The sequence below is a fragment of the Lepidochelys kempii genome, chromosome 10 (genome assembly GCF_965140285.1).
Source record: "Lepidochelys kempii isolate rLepKem1 chromosome 10, rLepKem1.hap1, whole genome shotgun sequence".
Lineage (NCBI taxonomy): Eukaryota > Metazoa > Chordata > Testudines > Cheloniidae > Lepidochelys > Lepidochelys kempii.
In genome coordinates this window covers 21,414,087-21,437,467 of record NC_136389.1, presented here as the reverse complement: position 1 = coordinate 21,437,467, position 23,381 = coordinate 21,414,087, and the positions used below count along the sequence as shown (strand labels likewise).

The 23,381-nt window shown below is 39.5% G+C and overlaps 1 protein-coding gene across 2 annotated transcripts in view; it reads right to left on the bottom strand.

The window, feature by feature from the left end:
- Window positions 1-23,381, bottom strand: part of SHISA9 (shisa family member 9) — a 240,552-nt gene that overhangs the window by 27,411 nt on the left and 189,760 nt on the right. For both annotated transcript variants that reach the window (XM_073362378.2, XM_073362377.2), the window contains exon 3: window positions 1,516-1,671. In XM_073362378.2, coding sequence (XP_073218479.1) covers window positions 1,516-1,671 — 156 coding nt within the window. The remainder of the gene's footprint in view (window positions 1-1,515; window positions 1,672-23,381) is intronic.

Here is a 23,381-nt window from a genome sequence, read left to right as displayed (position 1 = left end):
GTTGCTAATAGTTGACAGTGATGTTTCTCTGCAAGAAAAGGGAATTAAGCATAGTCAACTGATTCCTAACATAAAGATCATGTAGCGTGAGCTGCACTTAAATGGCTATGGTTTGTTTCCATATACCACAGAGAGATGAAAACTACACTCATTATTACATTTCTGCTGTAGGCAATTGGATCAATGCTTAAATCACTTGTCATCAAATGCAAAGGAAAAACTAAAGTGATGGAACTAAAGTGATTAGAATCTGAGTGAACTTTGATTTAAGTGTGGGTGTATACAGCCAGATGAAAGGGCAAAATTGGTGTAAATGTAGAACAGCATCAAAGTCTTTGTTGTTTGCCAGTGGCATCTCTGCTCAAGAGACGACTTTGGGTAACAACTGAAACTGGCAGGTTTTGTATCACTCTAGTAAAAAGCCACCTGAATGTAAAACTTGATTAATATGGTCTCAGACTAGTGGATCTTGTGAGTGTTTGTGAAAAATCATTTGCCACCAAGCTCAGATTTCAACTTGCAATGAATAATTGTTCTGGTGTGATGACTTCCTTTGAATATCTGAGTTTTCTCAGCTGTCCAACTATTTGTCTGATCCAAATAGCCACCTCTGAAAACAGAAGGTATGATACTGTTCTAAATTAGGAGGAAATGGTGTTAACTTCCATATATACGAACTGGGAAAAGGTTGGTGGGAAGCTAAGAATGGACAGAATCCCTAATTTTTGCTTTCTTATTGACTAGAAGGGGACAGAAGTAATAAGGTAACAAACATTTCATATCCCTAAGTGTTGTGCTAGGGGATGATACACCTATCAAAATGTATTAGAAAAATAACTTCCATAAAGGAAGGGTACATTGCATCCCCCATCTGTCCACTGCTGTCCCCACCCATACAAATTGCTTTTTCAAGAGCTTTAAAAACTATACATATATATTTAATTAATGAGCCATACTCCGACAGCAATAAGCCACAAGTGTGTATGTATAGGTGGTTAAAGGCATGAGGCCTCACAAAACACTTAGATTATACCCAATAGTCTGCTAACTGCTACAAATAAAGGCCATTCTGACTGAAGGTACATAGTTGTGCTTTCTGTATGGTGCCTAAATTGTATTCTCTAAATTTGCACATTCATCTATTCTTGCTTATCCCTTATCTGAGTGCACAGACGGGGTAACTACTTACTTAAGAATCTGTTCAGTACACAATTAATTGATTTGTATGTGGAAATGCAGTATTTGTGAACACAGCAAAGGTGCTATAAACTGAAAATAGTGTCTATGTACAAAATCCTTAGTTGTAATTTTCTTATGCCTAATTGTAAAGTAACCTTGGTATTAATTTATGGAGTACTTTCTAACTGAAATAGTATTAGAATGGCTCAAAATCTACAATTAAGTGGTCAGAACAGTAAGGATTTCTTTTTAACTTAGAGGCTGATTGTTAGCTAATACCAGAATATGCAGCATATTTAATTAAATGAGGAGCCATGCATTATTTTTCTTGCTTACCGACTGCCTTTAGGGAGGCATACTTGTTAAGCTCCTTGCCCGGGGGCTGTTGTTCATAAGGATTTGTGATCTGTCCGATGCTGGGGTATGAATGTGGATGTGCCATCTGAGGGAGGAGAGGAGAAGTTGGTACCACATTATTCATCTGTGAACCATCTGTATTAAAAAAATATATATAAAAAAGAGTGTCTCATTTAAAATAAATCTTTAGGTTTGATCGTCATTATGCATTACAAACTAGACAGACTGAATATATCATGGTGTTACCAGAAAACAAATTAGTATTAGAATACAGCCTATCTAAATTGCCCCAGTAAATATATTCACAGGCTGTGGTATGGTTAAAGGAGCATATATGAACAGAACAAAGACTTGGATTAATAAATATTATTTTAAAGTATTGATTAATATGTTACAGCTGAGTTCATTGCAGCACTAACTGCATGGTTTTGCAGTTATATATGAGAGAACACAAACACATATTGTGTATATATATTATATGGGCCAAAACTTGCATTTAGTTCCATATTCCAACCTGAACGTATTTGAATCTGCGGTTTTGGTTCAGGTCCATCATTAACATTTGATGATGATGACCAATAATGAGGTCATTCTAAAAGTAGATATATCTCTAAAGGCCAGAGGCCATTTGTTTTTTTCTTCCTCCCCTTCCTCTCCACCACCCATGATAATAGGTGTCATAGCTGCAGAACAAGATAACATTTACTGTAGCAGCTGCCTCAAGTCTAGAAACAGAAGCTGGTGAGTGCTTCTGGACTGTCGTATCAGTACAAATTTTATATCTGTTCTCAGTCTGGTTTGTCCCTTTAGACAAGTGAATACAGCATGACTACTCCCCCTCCCCCTAAAATGTACATGCTTGAACAATGAGCTTTTCCACCATACTTTTAGCTTCTGTCTAACTAGGTGAATCAGACTTGTATGCTGCTCCCAATAAGCTAGATTTCTACATGGTCAGCATACCCTTTTGGTGAGTCTGTTACCAAGCTGTGTGCTTTACAGTATTTTGAACTGTGTGCCAGTCAAATAACAATGCTGTTGTCAAGTATATAGAGTTTCTGAACTCCTAACATTCACAGAACAGCCCATTTTTGTTACCTACTCCCGCAGTGAAACCATAATGCTGAATTGGTGACAATACAGTAACCCTCATAGCATCAGACATAGGATTATGACAAAGTAGAAGGAAAAGCTGGGTTGCAAGGGAGAAAAAGCTTATTATGATGGAGTGAAAGGACCCTCCCCCATAGGATCTGGCAGAAGCCAGATTCCACTGCAAAAGCTGCCAGGTTTGCAAGGGAATGGAGCCACCTGGCTGCCTACAGTTCTCTAACGAAGCTGAGCTCCAGGGAGAAATGCAATCAAGTCCCTCCTCCTAGCATTTGTATAAACCAGTTGAGAGAGGACACCCCAATGAATGAAGGATAGGGGTGGCACAAATCTAGGATCTAATAACTGAATGTTCCTCCTTGCTATCACTGAATATAATAAGGGGCAATAGCAGGAGTGTAATTAGTGGATACTGACTAGAGGTGGTTGAGAAACGGTTTTCCCATTCTGTGAGGATTTTTAAACATTTTTTTTCTGTTCCAAATTGGGACAAAAAGTTAACATCTCAAAAAAAAAACTGAATCAAAAATCTGAAGAGAAAATTTTTTTGATTCAGTCAGTTCAAATGTTTAATTCCAATAATTTCAAAACATTTTGTTTCCATATCAATCTTTTTTACATCTTTACTGTAAATTAACTTACATTTCAAAATGAAAAGTAGTTTGAAACTGAAAAATGGAACATTTTCATTTTGAAAGTGTTGAAATGGGGCATCCTGACAACTTTTTAAATGTTGTTTTTCCAAACATTTTCTAAATTATAACTTCATCGAGACTGACCCTTTCCTGCAAACATTTTTGGTTTTGACAGATCAGCATTTTCCAACCTCCCCCCCAAAAAAAGTTTGATTGGAAAATTCCCCACCAACCGTAATAATGACCCCTATCGACTGAATGACTACTATCACACGAGGAGCTAGAGCTAAAGAAAATCCATTCCCTTTCTACTGAGTCTAGAGCCCAGCTGAGGAAAGCCTTTTATTCTGATGGCTTGTACCAAATGGCTTTGAAAGTAGCTGGGCACTCTTTGCAAACCAGCTGTATCACCCATGTATTTGGCTTGTACCTTTACAGTTGAGTCTTCACTAGACTTTTTTGGAAAGTCTCATGCCATTGCACTGACAACACTGCAGCTCCACTGGTGGGAGCATTGGTGTTAATAGGGCATCAACATTTTTACCAACATGTCCTTTAGTCTTGTTCAGAATAGGGTGTAGATAATACAGTGGTAAAAATACTGGTGGCATGTCTACACTAGCAATTTCATTGTTGCTACCGCTGGTGGACCTGCAATGGTGGAAATCTTGTCTAGTGTAGGTAAAGTGTAGGTGGCCACAGTTCTTTGTCTAGCTTCCACCTCTCTGTCAAGCCTCTCATGCTTATTCAGACACATCTTTAATAGCAACAAGGGAAATATGAAAAAATACTGACAAAGAAAATGGATTTAAGTATAAAAATGTTCGTTCTTCCAAGTGCACCCAAGTGTTGAAGTCCCACTTTAATACCAGGCTATTATCAGAGTTAATGTTGCTGCTTTTCAGCTCTTCAACAATTTATGAAGATTTAATAATTAAATATATTAGCTATTTTTTGTATGTCTGTGGAATCTGATTTCTACTTTGCCAGCTTTTGTTTGAGGCCATGAAGTATTCTAAATGGTGACTTTCAAGTTGATTAATGACAAAACCTCTTTCATTGCTGCTCACTGTCTGCTACAGTAGCCTTCTTCATTCACACTGAAGTACTGATGCAAGGCTAGATCATTGGATGGAAAACATTATTCAAGTTTCACAATCAACTGGCCATTAACACAAAGGCTAATTAAGCAAAAGGCCAAACTGAGACACAGTACATTGCATAAGCGAGGAAAAGATGCATGCTTATAAAAGCATCTACATTAGACTGGATTTCCAAGACTTAAAGGGAAATCTGAGCTGTCTACAATCACACACTCTCTTTTGCATCCTACAATTTGTAAGTCTCAAAATTACCATCAGTGGTAAGTATGCCAGTTGCATTTTCAAGATTTTGAGTCTCTCAGCTGTTTGAATTCTAATTCAGATGCAATCTTTCTTATGTTTTCTTTGAGTGAATATGATAACCAAATGCCACTGTGGAGCCAATTTATCTTTTCCCCACCAAACACAGGTAATTTAACAGAGATGGATTAATACCCCAATATTTGAATGATATTCAGAAAAATCTTACTATGGAATTAAGAAGGATATAATGCGAACTATCATGCCGGTGATTTGATTGTCTAAATCTAGCCACTAGGAGTAGCCTAGGCTTAACACAACCAGGTAATGTTCTTCAGCATGACTTGCCCTGCCTACACTAGGTGCAAAGTCCTGTTTAAAATTTTGTTAGGTAAAACGTGTTAGCTACATGTTTTAAAAATGCAACCTATTTTCCAAGTCTAGATGAGGTTTCAGTGGCAGGGATACTCCCAGGAGACATAGAAATCTAACTAATCCTCTGATTGGAATTGGGCAGGAAGCAATTTTTGTGTCCTGTGAGACTTTGAGATTTTATTTAAAAAAAAAATATCCCATCTTGAAATGGGATGACAAGTCAAAATCCCCTCCAAAAAGATGTGAATTGATAATCCATAATAATTTTCTCATTGGGTCAACTAAAATGTCATTTAGGATTAAATACTAAAACTTTTCATTTAAAAAATGTCAAAGCAGGATGTTTGCTGAAAAATTCCCAACTAGCTCTACCCATGACCTCTAATGGCATGTTGAATCCTGATATCCATCAGCCATGTATTTTCTGATTGATATTTGGAAATAGCTGGCTTACCAAACAGGGATAATTTCAAGCTCAAGGCTCTGACTGGGTTGATACGTTATATCTGGCATTCCAACACTGCTATGTTGCCCAGAATGATACTCCATGTAACTGGTTGGCACTGTGCAGCTGCTAGTATTTAATTAATTAATTTTAATTTTAAAAAGCCAAAAACAAGAGCACTATAGAGTCAAAGTATTTGCGCCATGACCAAAACCTCCAGCAAGCATAGTAAGACTTAGCCTATACAGTGGTAACTGGTGATGTTGTAATAACTTAGCCATGGGTCTCATTGGCTGCTGGAGCTACAATAAAGTTGATGATATGCTGCCAGCTGACCTGAGTTAACTCTGCAATCCCTGGACTGTCAGGTCCACAAGGGCATGTGAGAATATAGTGTGTTTGGCTAGACCTCTGTCTCCCTACTGCCAATACAAGAAGGAAGAATAGGAGAGGAGTGTGCTGCAGTTCATCAACACAGAAGCTAGACACCTGCTGGGTCAGCAAATGTGGCAGACAAGAAGCAGCTGACAAAAGGTTCTTCAGATGCAGAAGCCTGCTGTGCCTGCTGCTTTCCTTCCTTAAAAGCACTAGACATGGGAGTAGCCAGCAGGAGGGAGAGCAGTGCTCTAGGCAGCCTGTCTCTGGAAGAGATCCAGATAAGAGCTGAACAGGAGGGGAGAAGCACCTGAGCCCTCTGATAGTTTGAAGAGAGGAGAGGTACAACTAAATTCTGACTCTCAGCAATGGAAAGGAGAGAGCAAAGAACCCTAAAAGCTAAGGTGCCAGCATCTCATCACAATCCCAACAGGTGAAGAAGGTTTTTTTTGTGGTTTAATAAGCTGAGTACAGTGATTGTGCACCCCAACTTTCTATTGGATAATATTAGACTACTCTGCTGTGTCTCACAGACCCTATACAGCTAATGGAGATTTTGAAAGTGGAAGTGCTTTTGGAGCTGATGCATCTGTTTTCTAATCCCTGCGCTTGCTGGGAATTTTCACATGGCAGACAGAAAACAGTGACAATACCTACATGGCTACAGTTTATTACAATAGAAGCTGCATTCCATTCAGTCATGGTAGTGTCATGTTTAATTTATGCCTTTTGCTGAGATGTCACAGTGATGGGCATATCAAGCAATCGTTAAACACAAAATAGATACCCAATATGTCATGGACTGATAAATTCCCCCACATCACACCTATTTGTGAAATGCATTGTGCAGCTCACCCTGCTTTATTTATTGGTGTTAGGCTGCCTGACTTTAGGGTTAGGGAGAGGCAGAGATATGCCAGCACCCTGATAGCAATAATAAGTTTGTTCAGCATGTGGTCTGCCTTGAAGCTTCCTGAAGCTCAGGAATAGATCATTATTAAAATCTTCCTTCTCTTCAACCCTCTGAGAATGAAAGCTATTCTATAGCATGGCCTGAGGATTCACTTCCTTCTGTAGCAGAAAAGTCAATTACTCTGTGCTTGGAGACCAGGAAAATTGGGGGAGGGGGGAGAAGAAATAAAATAGAATTTATTAGTAAATGAGTAGTTGCAGACATCAGAAAAAGAGCAAATGAGACAGGCAGCATGATAAAACAAAAAGGGGGGGAGAGGACAGAAAAGCAGAGCAAGATTTTGCTATGAAAACTACCTACAGGCACATACAAAAAGGAAACAAGGACAGGACCAACAAAAGGAGACCAGGAAGTCAGGTGAAAAAAGAGACCAACAAGAGCAAATTCAGAGCAAAATCTAAGATTAGTTGGGCATTTTCAGATACTCCGCAGAGAAAGATAAGCCCCAAAGCAGCTACAATGGAAAATAACAGCTATAAAAGCAGAACAAGGCTGAGTGATTAAAGAATGTTTGTAGATACTCCCCCACACACACACACACCCACACTCGCTCACTCTCACACACATGCCATTTGTCTCCTTTTCCAGCTTTGTCCTTTTCTGTACTGTACATTTTCCTCTGCCTTATTTGCAGGGCCAGTTCAGCTGGGGCTGCCAAACCTGCAAGCCATGGGGTCATGAGACTCCACCCCACCAGAGGTGGATTGAACTGCTAGTGTGATAATAAATGCAGTATTGAACTGCTTCGAGGCTGACTGTGAGCTCCCTGGTTATAACACCATAAGCCCCCTGTAAACTCATTCTCTTCCTGCAGTGCAGCTTAGGATATTCTGCAAGGAACATTCTGCATACTAATTTTACACACACACACACACTCATTATCTGTTGCCCTCAACTCATCTGCGAGACTAAACCCTCTGTGCCCAAGCTGGCATTGCAAAGTGGTTTGTGGTGGGGGCACATGCCACCTGCTGAATCACAAGCCTTGTAGCCTCAGTACCAAATCTTATGCCTTTTCAGGTGGCCTCAATTTTAGCTGAACTGACCCTGTTTGGTTCCCCCCATTTGTGCATCCTCTCCCATGGCTAGATCTTCTTTGCTTTTCCTCTCTCTTCTTGCAGGTATGCTATTGCATTGTTAGTTGTTTTTACTTAGGTGCCATCTTCCATTCTCTACCACCTGTACACTGGCTGGCCTATTTGTAAAGGATATTCCAGTTCAGATGTGGATTCTCAGATTCCTTGTGTTTCACTCTAGAGGTACAGTATCCTCTATCAAGAGCATGTCTGTGTGACTGTGACAGGAGAGGCCACAAAAGCAGGAGTCTTTGGTTATCTAGTTGCTTAATATAGGAATTTGCCATACTGGGTCAAACACATAGTCTGTTTAGTCCAGTATTTTGTTTCTGGCACTGACCAGTACCAATTACATCAGAGGAAGTTGCAAAAATCCCACAGTACGCAGATCTGGGATAATCTGACCCATGTGATGGCCTCCTACTAACCCCTAATAGTTGGAGATTAGTTTAAGACCTGAAGTGTGTGAAGTTTTTAATCCTTTAAAAAACTTTCTTTGTTTGCAACTCTGAAAGTTCTTGTAATCCATATAATCCTTCAATATGACTTTGAATCTTACCAAGTTCTTGGCCTCAAGATCCTATAGCAGTGTTCCACAGTGTAACTGTTTAATGAAAAAGTATTTATTTTTATCAGTTTTGAATTGTCTGCCTTTCTATTTTATTGCTCTTGTGTTATGAGACTGGGAGCTTCTGCTCTTCCTATCTGCCTTCTGTATACCACCCATTATTTTATATACTTTTTTTATTTCCTCTCTTATTTGTCTCTGTTCTAAAGTAAACAATCTCAGTCTTTTCCATATCTCTTCATATGAAAGGTTTTCCATGCTCCTGATAATTTTGGTCACCTTTTTCTGTACCCCCTCTAAATCTGTAGCATCCTTTCTTGCGGTGGTGTGACCAGAGCTGCATACACTGCTCCAGACGAGGCTGCACCATTTGACGATGTTATAATGTCATATAATTTGCCATCCAATTCCTTATGCAGTATAATGTCTTCTATGCTCCTTTTTTTAAAACCAGAACTTCACACTGAGCAGAAGCTGTCTTTCTTCCCAAAATGGGATAGCTGTGGGGGGGCAGCTCACTACAGGCCGGTTTCCCATTTCTGATGCTGTGTCCTGTCACAAACACAGTTAATGCAAAAGCACTCACTGTTTAGTCATGTCCACACTAACGGAATGACACAGGCTCACAGATGAATTATGGTGCCACTTTCCCTGGCAGGAGAGGGCTCCCATTTGACTGACATGCCAGACTAGGGTGCATGGTCCTGTCACCAAGCACATTTTCTCAGATAGGAAGAAATAGAATTCCACTGGCAGAAGGGGCAAATCGCAGTCTACTCTCTAATGGCTCCCACCTGCCTGAATGGAAACATAGGATTCGACATGCTGGAACAGACCATTTGTTCACAATGCTTTTGCCACTCAAGAGAAGTATGGGCCTCCATCTCCACCTGAGCTCAATAGGGGGTGAGAAGAGAATGTTTCTGTAATGGTGTACAGTTTTCTCAGTAAGCATGCAGTTAAGGCTGCCTATTTAAATCCATGGGAAAGGATTTTTTTTAAAGTGTGTATATATAATTCTCTTGCATGTGAGACCTAAACTGTGTGACAGGGTGCCAGTGGGATAAAAGACCAAATCTATCATCTACCTATCTATAAAATTGGATCTGTGTATGTTGATTAAGCTAGAGTACTGGCGAATACAGCTCCCCTTTCCTTTCCAATGAACTAGGGACTGACTGATCCTGTTAGGTGCTGAATGCCTTCAGCGCTCATTGACTTAGAAATTGGGGACCCTCAGTGGTTTTTATGATGGGCTCTTAGTATCTGGTTAGGCTCCAAATGTGTAGGAGTCTAATTGAGTTCTGTGATATCAGTTAGTTGTTTTGCTGCCATCCAGGGAGGTGTGGGTGTGGGACAGCATTGGTCTTGTAACTAAATTGGCTAAGAGCCTATGTCTTCTGCATAGTTGATTATTTCATACTCCCTGTATACTGTATTATATCATTGGACTTGCCTTTTATTTTCTGTGCTCTGTTGTATGTAAATATACTTTATTTTGGACTTGATTTTCCAGATAACTTTTCATATGGACTTCTTGTCATGTGACACCATGTTCCCTTTTCTGAAGGACATTTATCTGTATGAAAACAGGATCTTTTTGTCACTGAAGATTTTGCTGCCTCCTCTTGTTTACTCCTCACCTGAAGTAGCTGTAATTCTCTGATCAGATTTGTGACATTGTAATCTTCTCCCGAGCACCCCATTGTGACTTCACAAACAGAGGATTATAACTTTTTAAGAGGGCACTAAGCAGATGAAGTCTTCAGATACAAAGTCTCTGCTTTCATACCAATCTCCAGTGTTTGAATTGGGATGGGAATGGTTGTAGGGGGCAAGAAATGATGCTATGCTCTTACACTACCCACATTTTTGTCTGTCATCTTCCTTTTCCTGCAGCAGCTACATACCCTTTAAGCAATGAACATCCCTAGCTATCCAAATTGAGGAAGGACAAATTCAGCAAATTTGACTTATATAGCTGAATTGTTGCTAAGCAGAATGTTCTACACACTTTTCCCATGAGGTGTCCAGCTGTTCTTTAAATCAAACAATTTTGTCCATTCCTAGAAATACTAGCAGCATGGTTGAAATGTGCCACCTAGTTCTGTGCTCCATTACCCTACTGCATTTTGTCTCTTATTGCAAAAGTTTTCCTGTCAGTAATACTATAACTTCTGCTTTAGAATGGCATTGTGGTGGTCTCATTATAATCTCTGGCATTTTTCTGTGTTTGCCTTATTTGCATTTGACTTTGAATTTGGAAAGTGTGTATGGAGAGGGTGGTTTTACTTTTTCATTTTTCAATAGTGGTTATGGGCCACCAACTGATACAGAGGAGATTTTTTAACAGTTTGAATACATTAAAATATTTTACTTGGGACACCTTAGCGGGCAGCCTGTCATCTGAATTGGGCAGCTGGCCTGATTAATTTGAGACCCTTTGAGAGACTTTTAAATGAAATAACATGCTATATGGAATAAAAATTACAAGAATAAAAATGATTCTCACTTCATCTTACACCAGAGTTTAACATTTCTCATTCAATTCAGCATCACTTAACTACTTAACATGGGCCAAATGCATCCCCATTAAGCAGAATGAATGCCAATTACTACCCTGATTAAGCAGTAGTCATTATCATTCACTATTATCAGGCTAAACTGGCTAATTGAGAGGTGCCTTATTAAAACATTTACCCAAATTTAAGCATATCCTACATACGTGGAATATACTGTAAGGGACATATTCTGTCTTCAGTTACCTTTGGGCATTGGTAATGGAGCTGCCTGAACCCATATACCTCCCTGGTGTAACTCAATTCATGTCAGTGAAAATTGTGCTTGCATTCTAATGTGATTGTTTTAATGTTCAAATATGGACATATTCTCTCCTGTTCCACATACATACAAAAACTCGGAGAACACTCTTAAAACACCTTTTAGATACAGGTTCCTGACACTTGGGTGATACATCTTACTATTTGGATTCATCTTTTTCTATGCCTTTTTTAAAGGGCCATCCTGACTTTTTCACTCTTCAGCTAAGTAAACTATTTTTTAAGAAAACCTTTAAAACTGAATTATGTCAGAATCTTTTGCTTCCTCTCCTTTTCTATGATCAACCCCAAACTTAACATAAATATTTATTTTTCTTCTTTGTGAACCATAACAGCTTAATGTAGCCCTTTTACTTAAAGCAATTGCTGAGCATTTAACTAGTTAGTTATGATTTGAATCACCAATTTGAAGAGTTGCTTTTTCAACCTGTTTCCTTTCTAGCTAATGTTGTTTTATTTGAGTGTATGCATGGAAATTGCAGGAAACAGTCAGAACTATGGGGGAAGATAGGTGCATTTTAAAATAAAAATTGCCAATGGAAGAACATTTTACTTTCCTCCTATTTTTGGTCTCTCTTTATTTGCTTTAGGCCTCTGAAGCAACAGTTGAGGTAGCATGAGGCAGGCAAAGCAGATATACAGGATAAAGGTAAATACAACACAGGTATGTGGCCAAATTAATTTTTTTTCCCCAGAGAGCCATTTATAAACATACTGCCTAGGAAATAAGTTATTATGGTACCTCACAGACAGTCTGATATTTTTATTCATAATATTTGCAGTTCCTATCAGATGGTAGAAAAGCTGCCTGGGAGTGAAAGAAAACATACTTGAAACCATTGTTTGAAAAGAGGCACATATCGTGAACTTCCTAAGATTCCTTCATCCTTTCAGTTGCTGCATTGCTATTAATTTGTTTCAGAGTCTGAGTTTGTTTCACTAGCTGTATACATGGCCAGTAGCTGAAGATTAGTTACATTTCTTTCATAAGGTATGCTTATGCACCAACAGTTCTTAGAATATCCGTTGATTACATTTTCAGTCACAGGTAAAACACCTTATTTGCCTTTTGTGTGGCCACTAAGTACAAGAGCTGGAAATTAAAAAAAAAAAAAAAAAAAAAAAAGAAAGTGTGGGGGGGAGGAGATTTGCTTTCTTTTTTGTAAAATATTTCCCTTTTAGAAAAAAATTGAATTTCTTTCAATTTTTAAAAGTGGGACAAAATTAACCAATTCTGTAGTTGGGTGAAAAAGGACAAAATTTCACATAAACTTCATCAGTTTTCACCACTTTAAAAATAAAAAGTCTTATTGACAGGTGCTATTTTACATTAGTGTTTTAGGATGATTCTCAAGTCAAACATTATTTGACCCTCTCTTCTAATCATGCATATAAAACTCTGTAAGTAGGAAGGTACAAAATATAGGTAGTGAGGATGGGGACAATGGCCTGCTCTTAATTGCTTCGTATCCACTAGAATGTTGTTTTTCCTTTTTGCTAAACCTCTGCTAGCATGTGTCAGGAATTTTACCATTTCAATCACGTCCCCATTTTTTTTCAGCTTTCAGGTTTAAAAGGCAATGCTGGTAGTTGGTGTCTCAACCCCCATGTTATTTTAAGACCCTCTTTTTGTGGAATTTTTCTGTGATCAATAAGGTCCAGGCACATACATTGATGTCTAGCATAGAGATGACCCAGTTCTATTTTAGAATGCTGCAAAGGCCTTTCTTGGAGGGACAGTTTAGCTGGTAAAAGGACAACCATGAACATATGTTTCAATAAATGAGAGAGAGGGGGGAAAAGTACTGCTTTAGAGATTCAAGTTTCAATGTTTTTTTTTTTTTTAAATGTCTTCAGTCACTTGAATGGAGATTGAGATTATATATTTTCTTACAAGCTCCTTACCAAAAAAGAGAAAATTCACTAAGGATAGGTTTTACATAGAGTGACTAAAGCTGACAAAATAACTACAGTAGGTTAATTAAAGGACACCGCGTATCCAGAGTAAAACCAAAGACTTTATTCATATGAGAGTAAAGCATATTGGATTGGATAATAAGATTGTAAGCAAGTCATTTAGCCCAATTACATTTAGGCAAAAATAGCTTTCAATGTATGTAGCTGGAAGGACCACATCGAAGAGTGAAAAATAGTTCAGTCACTGGCCATCCATTCATTTTGGCCTTTCTGCAGAGAGCAGGGTGCTAATTTGTGTTTCTCTTTAGAAGGTGTTTTTTATAATATGGTCACTGAAAAGTGGTTGAGATCACCAGCTCCTTTCACAAAGGCCACCAAATAGTCATTAGCTGCTAATAACTTTCAATCACTGCCAAATGCGAGCTGTGTTTGAACTGGTGTCACGGAAGTCAAAGGCCTCTTTATCCCACTGCCGGTCTCCGGAGCTCCAGTTCCTCCTTTCATTAAGTCACAACACCATTCTTCATATCCAGTATACAGCACTGTCCATCTCTCCCAGATTCCTATAATGCATGCATGGTTGTCCTGAATCTTTACCAGGCTGTAATATTATCTTTTCTAAATTGGGAAGTGTACTATTGGCTGATATCTGTGACCTAGATGCCTTAATTCCTTTAGCAAATTACAGTCCAAATAAGAGATCCCCATCTCTCAGTTCTTTGCTAGTCTGCAGGATAAAATCAGCTAGTTCACTATATCTAAAGCTTTCAAAATTGGACCTTTGCCCTCTTGCTAAATGGATGCTCCATGGAAATACTTCAGTTTCAGCATTTTGTAACATTTTAACTAGATCAAATGCTCATTATTTTGAGGCCACACAGACCTGGTACAAAATGATGAATGGAGAGCTACCACACTCTACTTAGTACTTGATACTGATTAACAATGATGTTGCACTGCAGAGTACTGATCTGCAAGCTTCCACTTTCTGCTTACATCTCCATAGGATGATAGTCAGTTCTCTTAGGGCCCACAACAAAATTTGGGAGCCAATCCTACATCACCTCCAAAAAACTGGGCTGGAGGAAGGGGAATTGATAAAATTCCATTCATGCCCCAGACTTAATCATAGAATATCAGGGTTGGAAGTGACCTCAGGAGGTCATCTAGTCCAATCCCCTGCTCAAAGCAGGACCAATCCCCAACTAAAGCATCCCAGCCAGGGCTTTGTCAAGCCTGACCTTAAAAACCTCTAAGGAAGGAGATTCTACCACCTCCCTAGGTAACGCATTCCAGTGTTTCACCACCCTCCTAGTGAAAAAGTTTTTCCTAATATCCAACCTAAACCTCCCCCACTGCAACTTGAGACCATTACTCCTCATTCTGTCATCTGCTACCACTGAGAACAGTCTAGATCCATCCTCTTGGAACCCCCTTTCAGGTAGTTGAAAGCAGCTATCAAATCCCCCCCTCATTCTTCTCTTCTGCAGACTAAACAATCCCAGTTCCCTCAGCCTCTCCTCATAAGTCATGTGTTCCAGTCCCCTAATCATTTTTGTTGTCCTCTGCTGGACATTTTCCAATTTTTCCACATCCTTCTTGTAGTGTGGGGCCCAAAACTGGACACAGTACTCCAGATGAGGCCTCACCAGTGTGGAATAGAGGGGAACGATCATGTCCCTCGATCTTCTGGCAATGCCCCTACTTATACATCCCAAAATGCCATTGGCCTTCTTGGCAAAAAGGGCACACTGTTGACTCATATACAGCTTCTCATCCACTGTCACCCCTAGGTCCTTTTCTGCAGAACTGCTGCCTAGCCATTCGGTCCCTAGTCTGTAGTGGTGCATGCGATTCTTCCATCCTAAGTGCAGGACTCTGCACTTGTCCTTGTTGAACCTCATCAGATTTCTTTTGGCCCAATCCTCTAATTTGTCTAGGTCCCTCTGTATCCTATCCCTACCCTCCAGCATATCTACCTCTCCTCCCAGTTTAGTGTCCTCTGCAAACTTGCTGAGAGTGCAATCCACACCATCCTCCAGATCATTTATGAAGATATTGAACAAAACCGGCCCCAGGACCGACCCTTGGGGCACTCCACTTGATACCGGCTGCCAACTAGACATGGAGCCATTGATCACTACCCGTTGAGCCTGACAATCTAGCCAGCTTTCTATCCACCTTTATAGTCCATTCATCCAGCCCATAATACTTTTAACTTGCTGGCAAGAATACTGTGGGAGACAGTGTCAAAAGCTTTGCTAAAGTCAAGGAACAACACGTCCACTGCTTTGCTGTCATCCACAAAGCCAGTTATCTCATCAAAGAAGGCAATTAGATTAGTCAGACATGACTTCCCCTTGGTGAATCCATGCTGACTGTTCCTGATCACTTTCCTTTAAGTGCTTCAGAATTGATTCCTTGAGGACTTGCTCCATGATTTTTCCAGGGACTGTGGTGAGGCTGACTGGCCTGTAGTTCCCAGGATCCTCCTCCTTCCCTTTTTTAAAGATGGGCACTACATTAGCCTTTTTCCAGTCATCCGGGACCTCAACCAATCACCATGAGTTTTCAAAGATAATGGCCAATGGCTCTGCAATCACATCCACCAACTCCTTTAGCACTCTCAGATGCAGCGCATCCGGCCCCATGGACTTGTGTATGTCCAGCTTTTCTAAATAGTCCCGAACCACTTCTTCCTTCATAGAGGGCTGGTCACCTCCTCCCCATGCTGTGCTGCCCAGTGCAGCAGTCTGGGAGCTGACCTTGTTCGTGAAGACAGAGGCAAAAAAAGCACTGAGTACATTAGCTTTTTCCACATCCTCTGTCACTAGGTTGCCTCCCTCATTCAGTAAGGGGCTCACACTTTCCTTGACTTTCTTCTTGTTGCTAACATACCTGAAGAAACCCTTCTTGTTACTCTTAACATCTCTTGCTAGCTGCAACTCCAGGTGTGATTTGGCCTTCCTGATTTCACTCCTGCATGCCCGAGGAATATTTATATACTCTTCCTTGGTCATTTGTCCAATCTTCCACTTCTTGTAAGCTTCTCTTTTGTGTTTAAGATCAGCAAGGATTTCACTGTTAAGCCAAGCTGGTCGCCTGCCATATTTACTATTCTTTCTACACATCGGGATGATTTGTCCCTGTAACCTCAATAAGGATTCTTTAAAATACAGCCAGCTCTCCTGGACTCCTTTCCCCCGCATGTTGTTCTCCCAGGGGATCCTGCCCATCAGTTCCCTGAGGGAGTCAAAGGCTGCTTTTCTGAAGTCCAGGGTCTGTATTCTGCTGCTCTCCTTTCCTTTCTTCCCTGTGTCAGGATCTTGAACTCGACCATCTCATGGTCACTGCCTCCCAGGTTCCCATCCACTTTTTGCTTCCCCTACTAATTCTTCCCGGCTTGTGAGCAGCAGGTCAAGAAGAGCTCTGCTGCTAGTTGGTTCCTCCAGCACTTGCACCAGGAAATTGTCCCCTACCCTTTCCAAAAACTTCCTGGATTGTTTGTGCACCGCTGTATTGCTCTCCCAGCAGATATCAGACTTCATTTACTCTCCCTAGTTATTGCTGTTCCCCCTTCCCAGGTGGCTACTACTCCTTTCCTGGTTGCTCATTTAGGGTGAACTCCACCCCTTTGTAGAGGGTCAATACAAGGCCTATGCACCATTTAAGTCACATATACCATGAGGAATATGGCATAAGTGATGAATAGATGAATAAGCTCTGTGCTGGGGTGACTTTCTCCCTAGATGCAGTTTTAGCACTATAAGTTCATGTTCTTTATGCATTTGAACAATTGTATAAAATTGTTCAGCATCCATTGCCAGCATGGGAAAGCAAAATATCAGTATTGGCACTTCATTTATCAATTGTTTCTGGTTATCACATATTACATCATCACTTTGCATACAGCATTTTTAACGAAATGCAGAGTATTTTGGACTTTCTCTGAACTCCTTCAGAGAACACTGCTTTTTTGGAGCCTTAACAGACACACGCACCCATATGATTTGCATGATGTTCTTTTCTCCTTCCTGATAAGGAAAGGATTTTGGCAACAGCTCTCCTATATTTCCTTCCATTATACTCTTGCCGCAAATGCACTGAAGTCAATGGAAAAATTCCATTGTGCCTTAATGTCTAATCCTACAACATGCTGACTGTCCTTAGCTCCCATTAACTTCTATTTATGAGAACTTAAATGCCCTGGGCTCACTGAAATCAATGAAACTTTAGTCAGTGATTTCAGTGGAGACATGATTTCACTTGAGGACTTCAGTGGCTGTTAGCTGCCTGGAGTGTGTTGATCTTGAAAATAGAACTCCCTGCACAGCTGACTGAGACAATGGACTCTCTTAGTGACACATAGACTCAGTTATGAAAAACTTAACTTCCAACTTTATGATTATTTATTTTATTGCTGGTAGCATCCACAGTGTAGTGTTTTCCAAACACAGAAAAAGGCACAGTCCCTGCCCCAAGGAGAATGTATTAGAAGCTTTGCTAGTTGGATGCATATAAACTAGCTTTGTAACCAAAGGCCATGCCCTTGAATTAATTCTGTCAAAACTCTGTTGTTTCTCACATCTTGTTACTCTATATAATCTCTGTATAATATTAGAGACTCTACTGTAACTTCCCATAGAAACTCCATACTCAGTAAATGTCTCTCTTTAATATATTTTACTTCCAACTTTAATGGGATGTTTAAAAAATATGACCTCATCTTATATATTTACAGCTACAAATACTACAGCTAACAGTCCCTTTTCAGTATTATTAAAGATTGCAATAGTTCAACAGGATACAGTTGCAATAGTTTAAGAGTAAAGGTGCAATAGTTTAATTGGGTAGGATCTGACATTACATTTTTGGCGATTATATTAATCCTTCTACGTGTTAATTCCCTCTCTGGTTTCTTCAAATCCTGCCCTAAGCCTTTGTGAACTATTTCTGTGAGCTATTAAACCGCTTCCACGTTTCAGCCTAGAATAGGCTGATTTTTTTTTCATGATGAGTGAAGTGAGCCCTTTGTTCAATTTTAATTTGTAAGTAGCTGCTGCTTTTTTCTTCCTCCTCCTACAAAAAGAGAGAGAGAGCGAGAATGGATTTGTGGTAAAGGCATGAAACTATGACTTGAGAGATTTGGATTCAGTTCCTGGCTGTGCCATAGAACAACCTTGTCTTGTTGACAAGACACTTCAGAGGATGTTTTTAATGGGAACTCTGCTTCTAAATTCTTTAGATGCTTTTGAAAATTGCACCTTTAATCTCTCTCCTCATTAGTTCCCTATTTGCAAGTCAATATAATAATACTGCCTTTTTGTCTGTCTTATATGATTTAAACTGTATCTTCTTTAGGGAAGAGACTGTCCTTTAATGTGTGTTTGTAAAGTGCATGGCACAATAGGGCCCCAATACCAGTTGGGGCCTCTGATGCTACTGTGTTACAAGATAATACTGAGAATGCTTTTGGTTCCATTAGAATTAAATGTACTATATAAACATATGCTGTTATTTTGTCAAATGAAGAGGAAAACCAAATTAAACAAAACTGTAAAAGAGAGGAATGCAGCGGTAATGTCTACCAGCCACTATTTCTTTTGTCAGTTCAATATATGCAGTATTTATTCATATTACATACTGTACAGTCCATGCTGAATACTGCTTTATAGCCAGCAAGTCAGATGCCTATATCGGAGTATGGCCACTTAGTGTGTGTGTGTGTGGGGGGGAAATCAGTAAAAGAACCCCTCATTTTGTAGCAGCAGCATGACTTTTTTTAGATTAAATTTACTATGGCAGAGTCACTTGTATCTACAGAGAGCCTCTAATTATTTCTGTTCTCTAGTACGTAGGTCACTGCATGCCAGAAGAAACACGGTTTGCACTTATGAATGGAGTTTGCCTTTTTTTAAATATAAGCTGCTCTTGTTGTTTTGAGTGAGTCACTGCATGTAAAAGGTAAAGAAAAGTGTATACACAGAAGCAAGGGTAGAATCAAAACAGCATTTCTCCTGAGGAGTGATGATAGGGCTACCAATTTTAATGCTAAATCTTGCAGAAAATAGTAAGAAATATATGTATGACCTATTTGTAGGACTGGACAAAGTTGGTGTGAATGGGCATCATGTGAGTTCCTATAACTACAACCATGGAAATGTGATAGTTTCCATTCTCATGGGTTTGTGGGAACCTCTTTTCCAGTTTTAATTCAGGTGGATTCACTCCCTTGTGACTTTTGCATTGTAATTAAAACTCATAATGAAACTCTTTCAAAAATGCTAGATTTTGTCCACTGGAAATGACAGCCAAGGTTGTCTCCTAACTCAATTCAGGTTCTTTCAAAGTTTCACAAATGCTAGTTTAATGTCTGGATAGTAGCAAAATCAGGTGAATCTTGCCTAGTTTCAGATTATCATACAGAAAACTTCCATAGTTTATGCATAAATACAGTCAGAATGTATCCTATTCCCTGCATACCTCCAACAGAGTTATTGCATTTATCAGAATAAATGGCAATATCTTTCATTTTTCAAATGGGAGAAAGGTTCAGATTTATCTGCCTTCTTGGTCTAATTGCCAATTAGAGAACAATCCGGCCATGGCAGTACTCAGTGATCACAGGATTTTTCCATATCTTGCTGATTCAACTAGAGGGAACTAAAGATTTTTCTGCATATGTTTTGCATTATTTGTTCTTCTCATGGTTGGATGAATGCCCTTTACTTAGCCATTTCTGTTCACAGCAAAACAGAGTGCAGTTTTGTAATTATTACACATGCATGTGGCCACTTGATTAGTGATTGGTGCAAGAATTTGAACTTTTATTATGATAAAAGGAAAACACGAGATGTACATTTATTTATTTAAGCCAGATTGGCTTGGAATCTTAAACACATATCTATTTGAAATGTTAAACATGGCCACTCTTCTAGGCTAGGATTCCTCAGGAAGTAGTACTCACTCGCATTATTATAGTAAAAGGGCCTGATCTGCATTCCTTATTGAGACAAAGCTGCCATGAACCTCAACTGGGCATCCAACACACATGATCATGAGTTTTCACCACAGTAAGGATAGCAGGATTTCCCCCTGAAACAGTAGAACTCAGCAAGGGAGACTCAAATACATACCTGTTTCCTGAACTTTTTGGAAGTAAATTCACAATACTAAGCTTCATAAATCCCTTAAATACCTCAAATATTATCAGCTGAATTTGAAATGAGGTCAGAGGAGAAAATGATGATGCTGTGGTGCAGGAGCTGTTCAGTGCAAATGAGCTATACTGCTGGGAGCAAGGTCTCCAACTCTTTTCATAGATTCCTAGGCCAGAAGGGACGATTGGCTCTTTGAGTCTAACCTCTGTAAGGCATGTTTTCTAATCCTTTAATCATTCTTATACTGCTAATGGATGTCTGGAGCTGTCATACTTGTTGCTATCCAAAGAACACCACACATTGGAGAAGATAAATAGCATTTTTAGCAAATCAGCATTTCTACATTTTGGGCCGAATCCTACAAGCCCTTCCACTTACACTTAGTCTGAAATCCTGGCCCTAATGAAGTCGATTGGTGTTTTTGCCACTGAAGTCAATGGGGCCAGGATTTCTCTCTTGAAGTATGTCTATTCTGCAATTAAACACCTGTGGCTGGCCTGTGTCAACTAACTTGGCCCTGTGGGGCTTGGGCAGTGGGGGCTATGAAACTGTATTTATGTCCAGGCTTGGGCTGGAGTCCAATCTCTTGGAACCCACAAGTTGGGAGAACCTCACAGCCTGGGCTCCAGTCCAAGCCCAGACATCTACACTGCAGTTTGATAGCCCCACGAGCCCAAGTCAGCTGACGTGGGCCAGTCACAGGTGTTTAATTGCAGTGTAGACATACCCTTAGTTCTTCTCCATGTAGGCCCTAATCCAGCAAAGCACTTAAGAACAAATTTATTTAACATTAAGCATCATTAGACTCAATGGGACTACTCAGGTGTTTAAGTTCTTTGCTGGATAGGGACCACAGGAGCCTTATCCAAAGCCTACTGAGGTCAGTGGCGGCTTTTTGTTATCTGCAATCAAAGTTGGTTCATAGTTCCAGCAGTGCTATCAACAAGTGTAAGCATTTTTAAGATTGGCTTCTTTATACTTCAACCACATGTGCTGAAATATGCAGTGAAATACCCAAGCTTTGTGTGAGCCTTTCAAAAACGTTCACACTACACCAATTATTATACTATACTCGCATCTATTCAACTTTTAGACAGAGTTCTACCCAGTCTAGGAAAAATTCAATTAAGGCAATACTTGAGCCAATACAACAACACCTGATTAGTGATATGCCAGTGCAAAGCCACAATTAGCAGTACATGTTATTAACCTCCAGTAATTATCATGCTCTGTTGTTGTTTTCCCAAACAGCATAAAAAGAGATGTGATAAACTTCTAAAGTTTATCCAGTTATGGTACATTAGCAGCAGTTAGATGTGAACCATACAACGACTCACTTGTAGCTGTGTAATATAAAAGTAAACCCACAATTATATTTTGTTTAAAAAGTTTTGAAATGTGGCACTAGTAACTGTGTATGTTCTTGTTGTTTTGGCTCATAAAATCTATATTTTGAATATAATATATTTTTATATTAGGACTCTAAAATTATTTTAATAGAGGATAGGGCCGGGGGCCTGAGTTTGTTTCCTGATTCTGCCACAGAGTCACAGTGGATAGGTCCACATGGCAAAAAAACCCGCAAAAATATAAAACCATGACCGCGAGTCTCGGAGCCCAGGTCTACAGACTCATGCTCATGCTACACACTAAAAATAGCAGTGTAGATGTTTCTGTTCAGGCTCCGAGACCCAGCCCTTCCTCAGGTTTCAGAGCCCAAGCGGGAATGTCTACACTGCTATTTTTAGTGTAGTGCAAGCGCCATGAGCCCAAATATGTAGACCCGAGTTCTAATACTTGCTGCTGCAGGGCTTTTTTTTTTTTTTTTTGTTACCCTGAACATGTATTTCCTCTCTGGGGTGTTGTCCTCAATTGTAAAATGGGGAGAATGATACTTTCTAAAGTGCTTTGTGAGCAATGGATGGACTATGGACTGTTATTTCAGGACCAAAACCTGCCTTAATAACTAAGGAAAAGTCCTTGGGAGACATGTCTGAGTAAGAAAAGCAGGCTTTGACTCATAGTAAGCTGTAAAGCGAGTATAACCAAAGCTGGCTGGACCTAGTAGCTTATGTAATATCCCACAATGTTACCGTGTTACAATCAGGTATGGGAACATCCTTAAGAGTCTCATTTTGGTTGAATGGACTACAACTACCATATAATTTTCTTGTTGGCATAACTACTCTAGCAAGGAGATATAGGGATATTACTGTAGAACTATAACCTGGAAAGATTCACTGCCTGACTAAGAATTGCTTGGAAGGCTAAGCACCCTGCCAAGACCAGTCCAACTGAATCATGGTTTGAATGACTGATTTTGAATAAACCTCATTGACAAATGCCCCAAAAGCTAAGATGAATGAGAGAGAGGGCAATCAAAGCTGCTAATATCTAATATACCATAATAAAGAGAGATAATGGAGGAATACATTTCAAGACTAGCTAAATTCCGAACATATTTTTGTCCTTCAGAACAACTCCATGGAAGTGAGCTGTAGCTCACGAAAGCTCATGCTAAAATAAATTGGTTAGTCTCTAAGGTGCCACAAGTACTCCTTTTCTTTTTGCGAATACAGACTAACACGGCTGTTACTCTGAAACATGCTATACCTGGTGGAGAAAATATTAATCACAGGGCTGGCTTTGATTTCAAGGGAAATCTCTTGATTACAAAACAAAGTATAATTAAAATATCCTATTGACTATCTTGAATCTCACATTCCTGTATTTTTAAAAATATTGAGTCTAAATTTCATCCCATTTTAAAGTTTATTTCAGCTTCAGCCTAATTCACATTTCCATTATTACAATAATAAAGTCTTTGGGGGGAAAATTCTATGCACAATTCCCTTCCTTGCTGCTGGCACTAGTGACATGTTCTAGGCTGCCTACTATTCATGGGGTTGTTTATATCTTAAACACCATAATCCATTAGGGCTTTTTTTCTTTTCAGTCTCTGAAAAGGACCAAATGAAAAATAAATATAGTCTCACTTTTTGTCCTGTGTCTTTGGAAATAGAATATT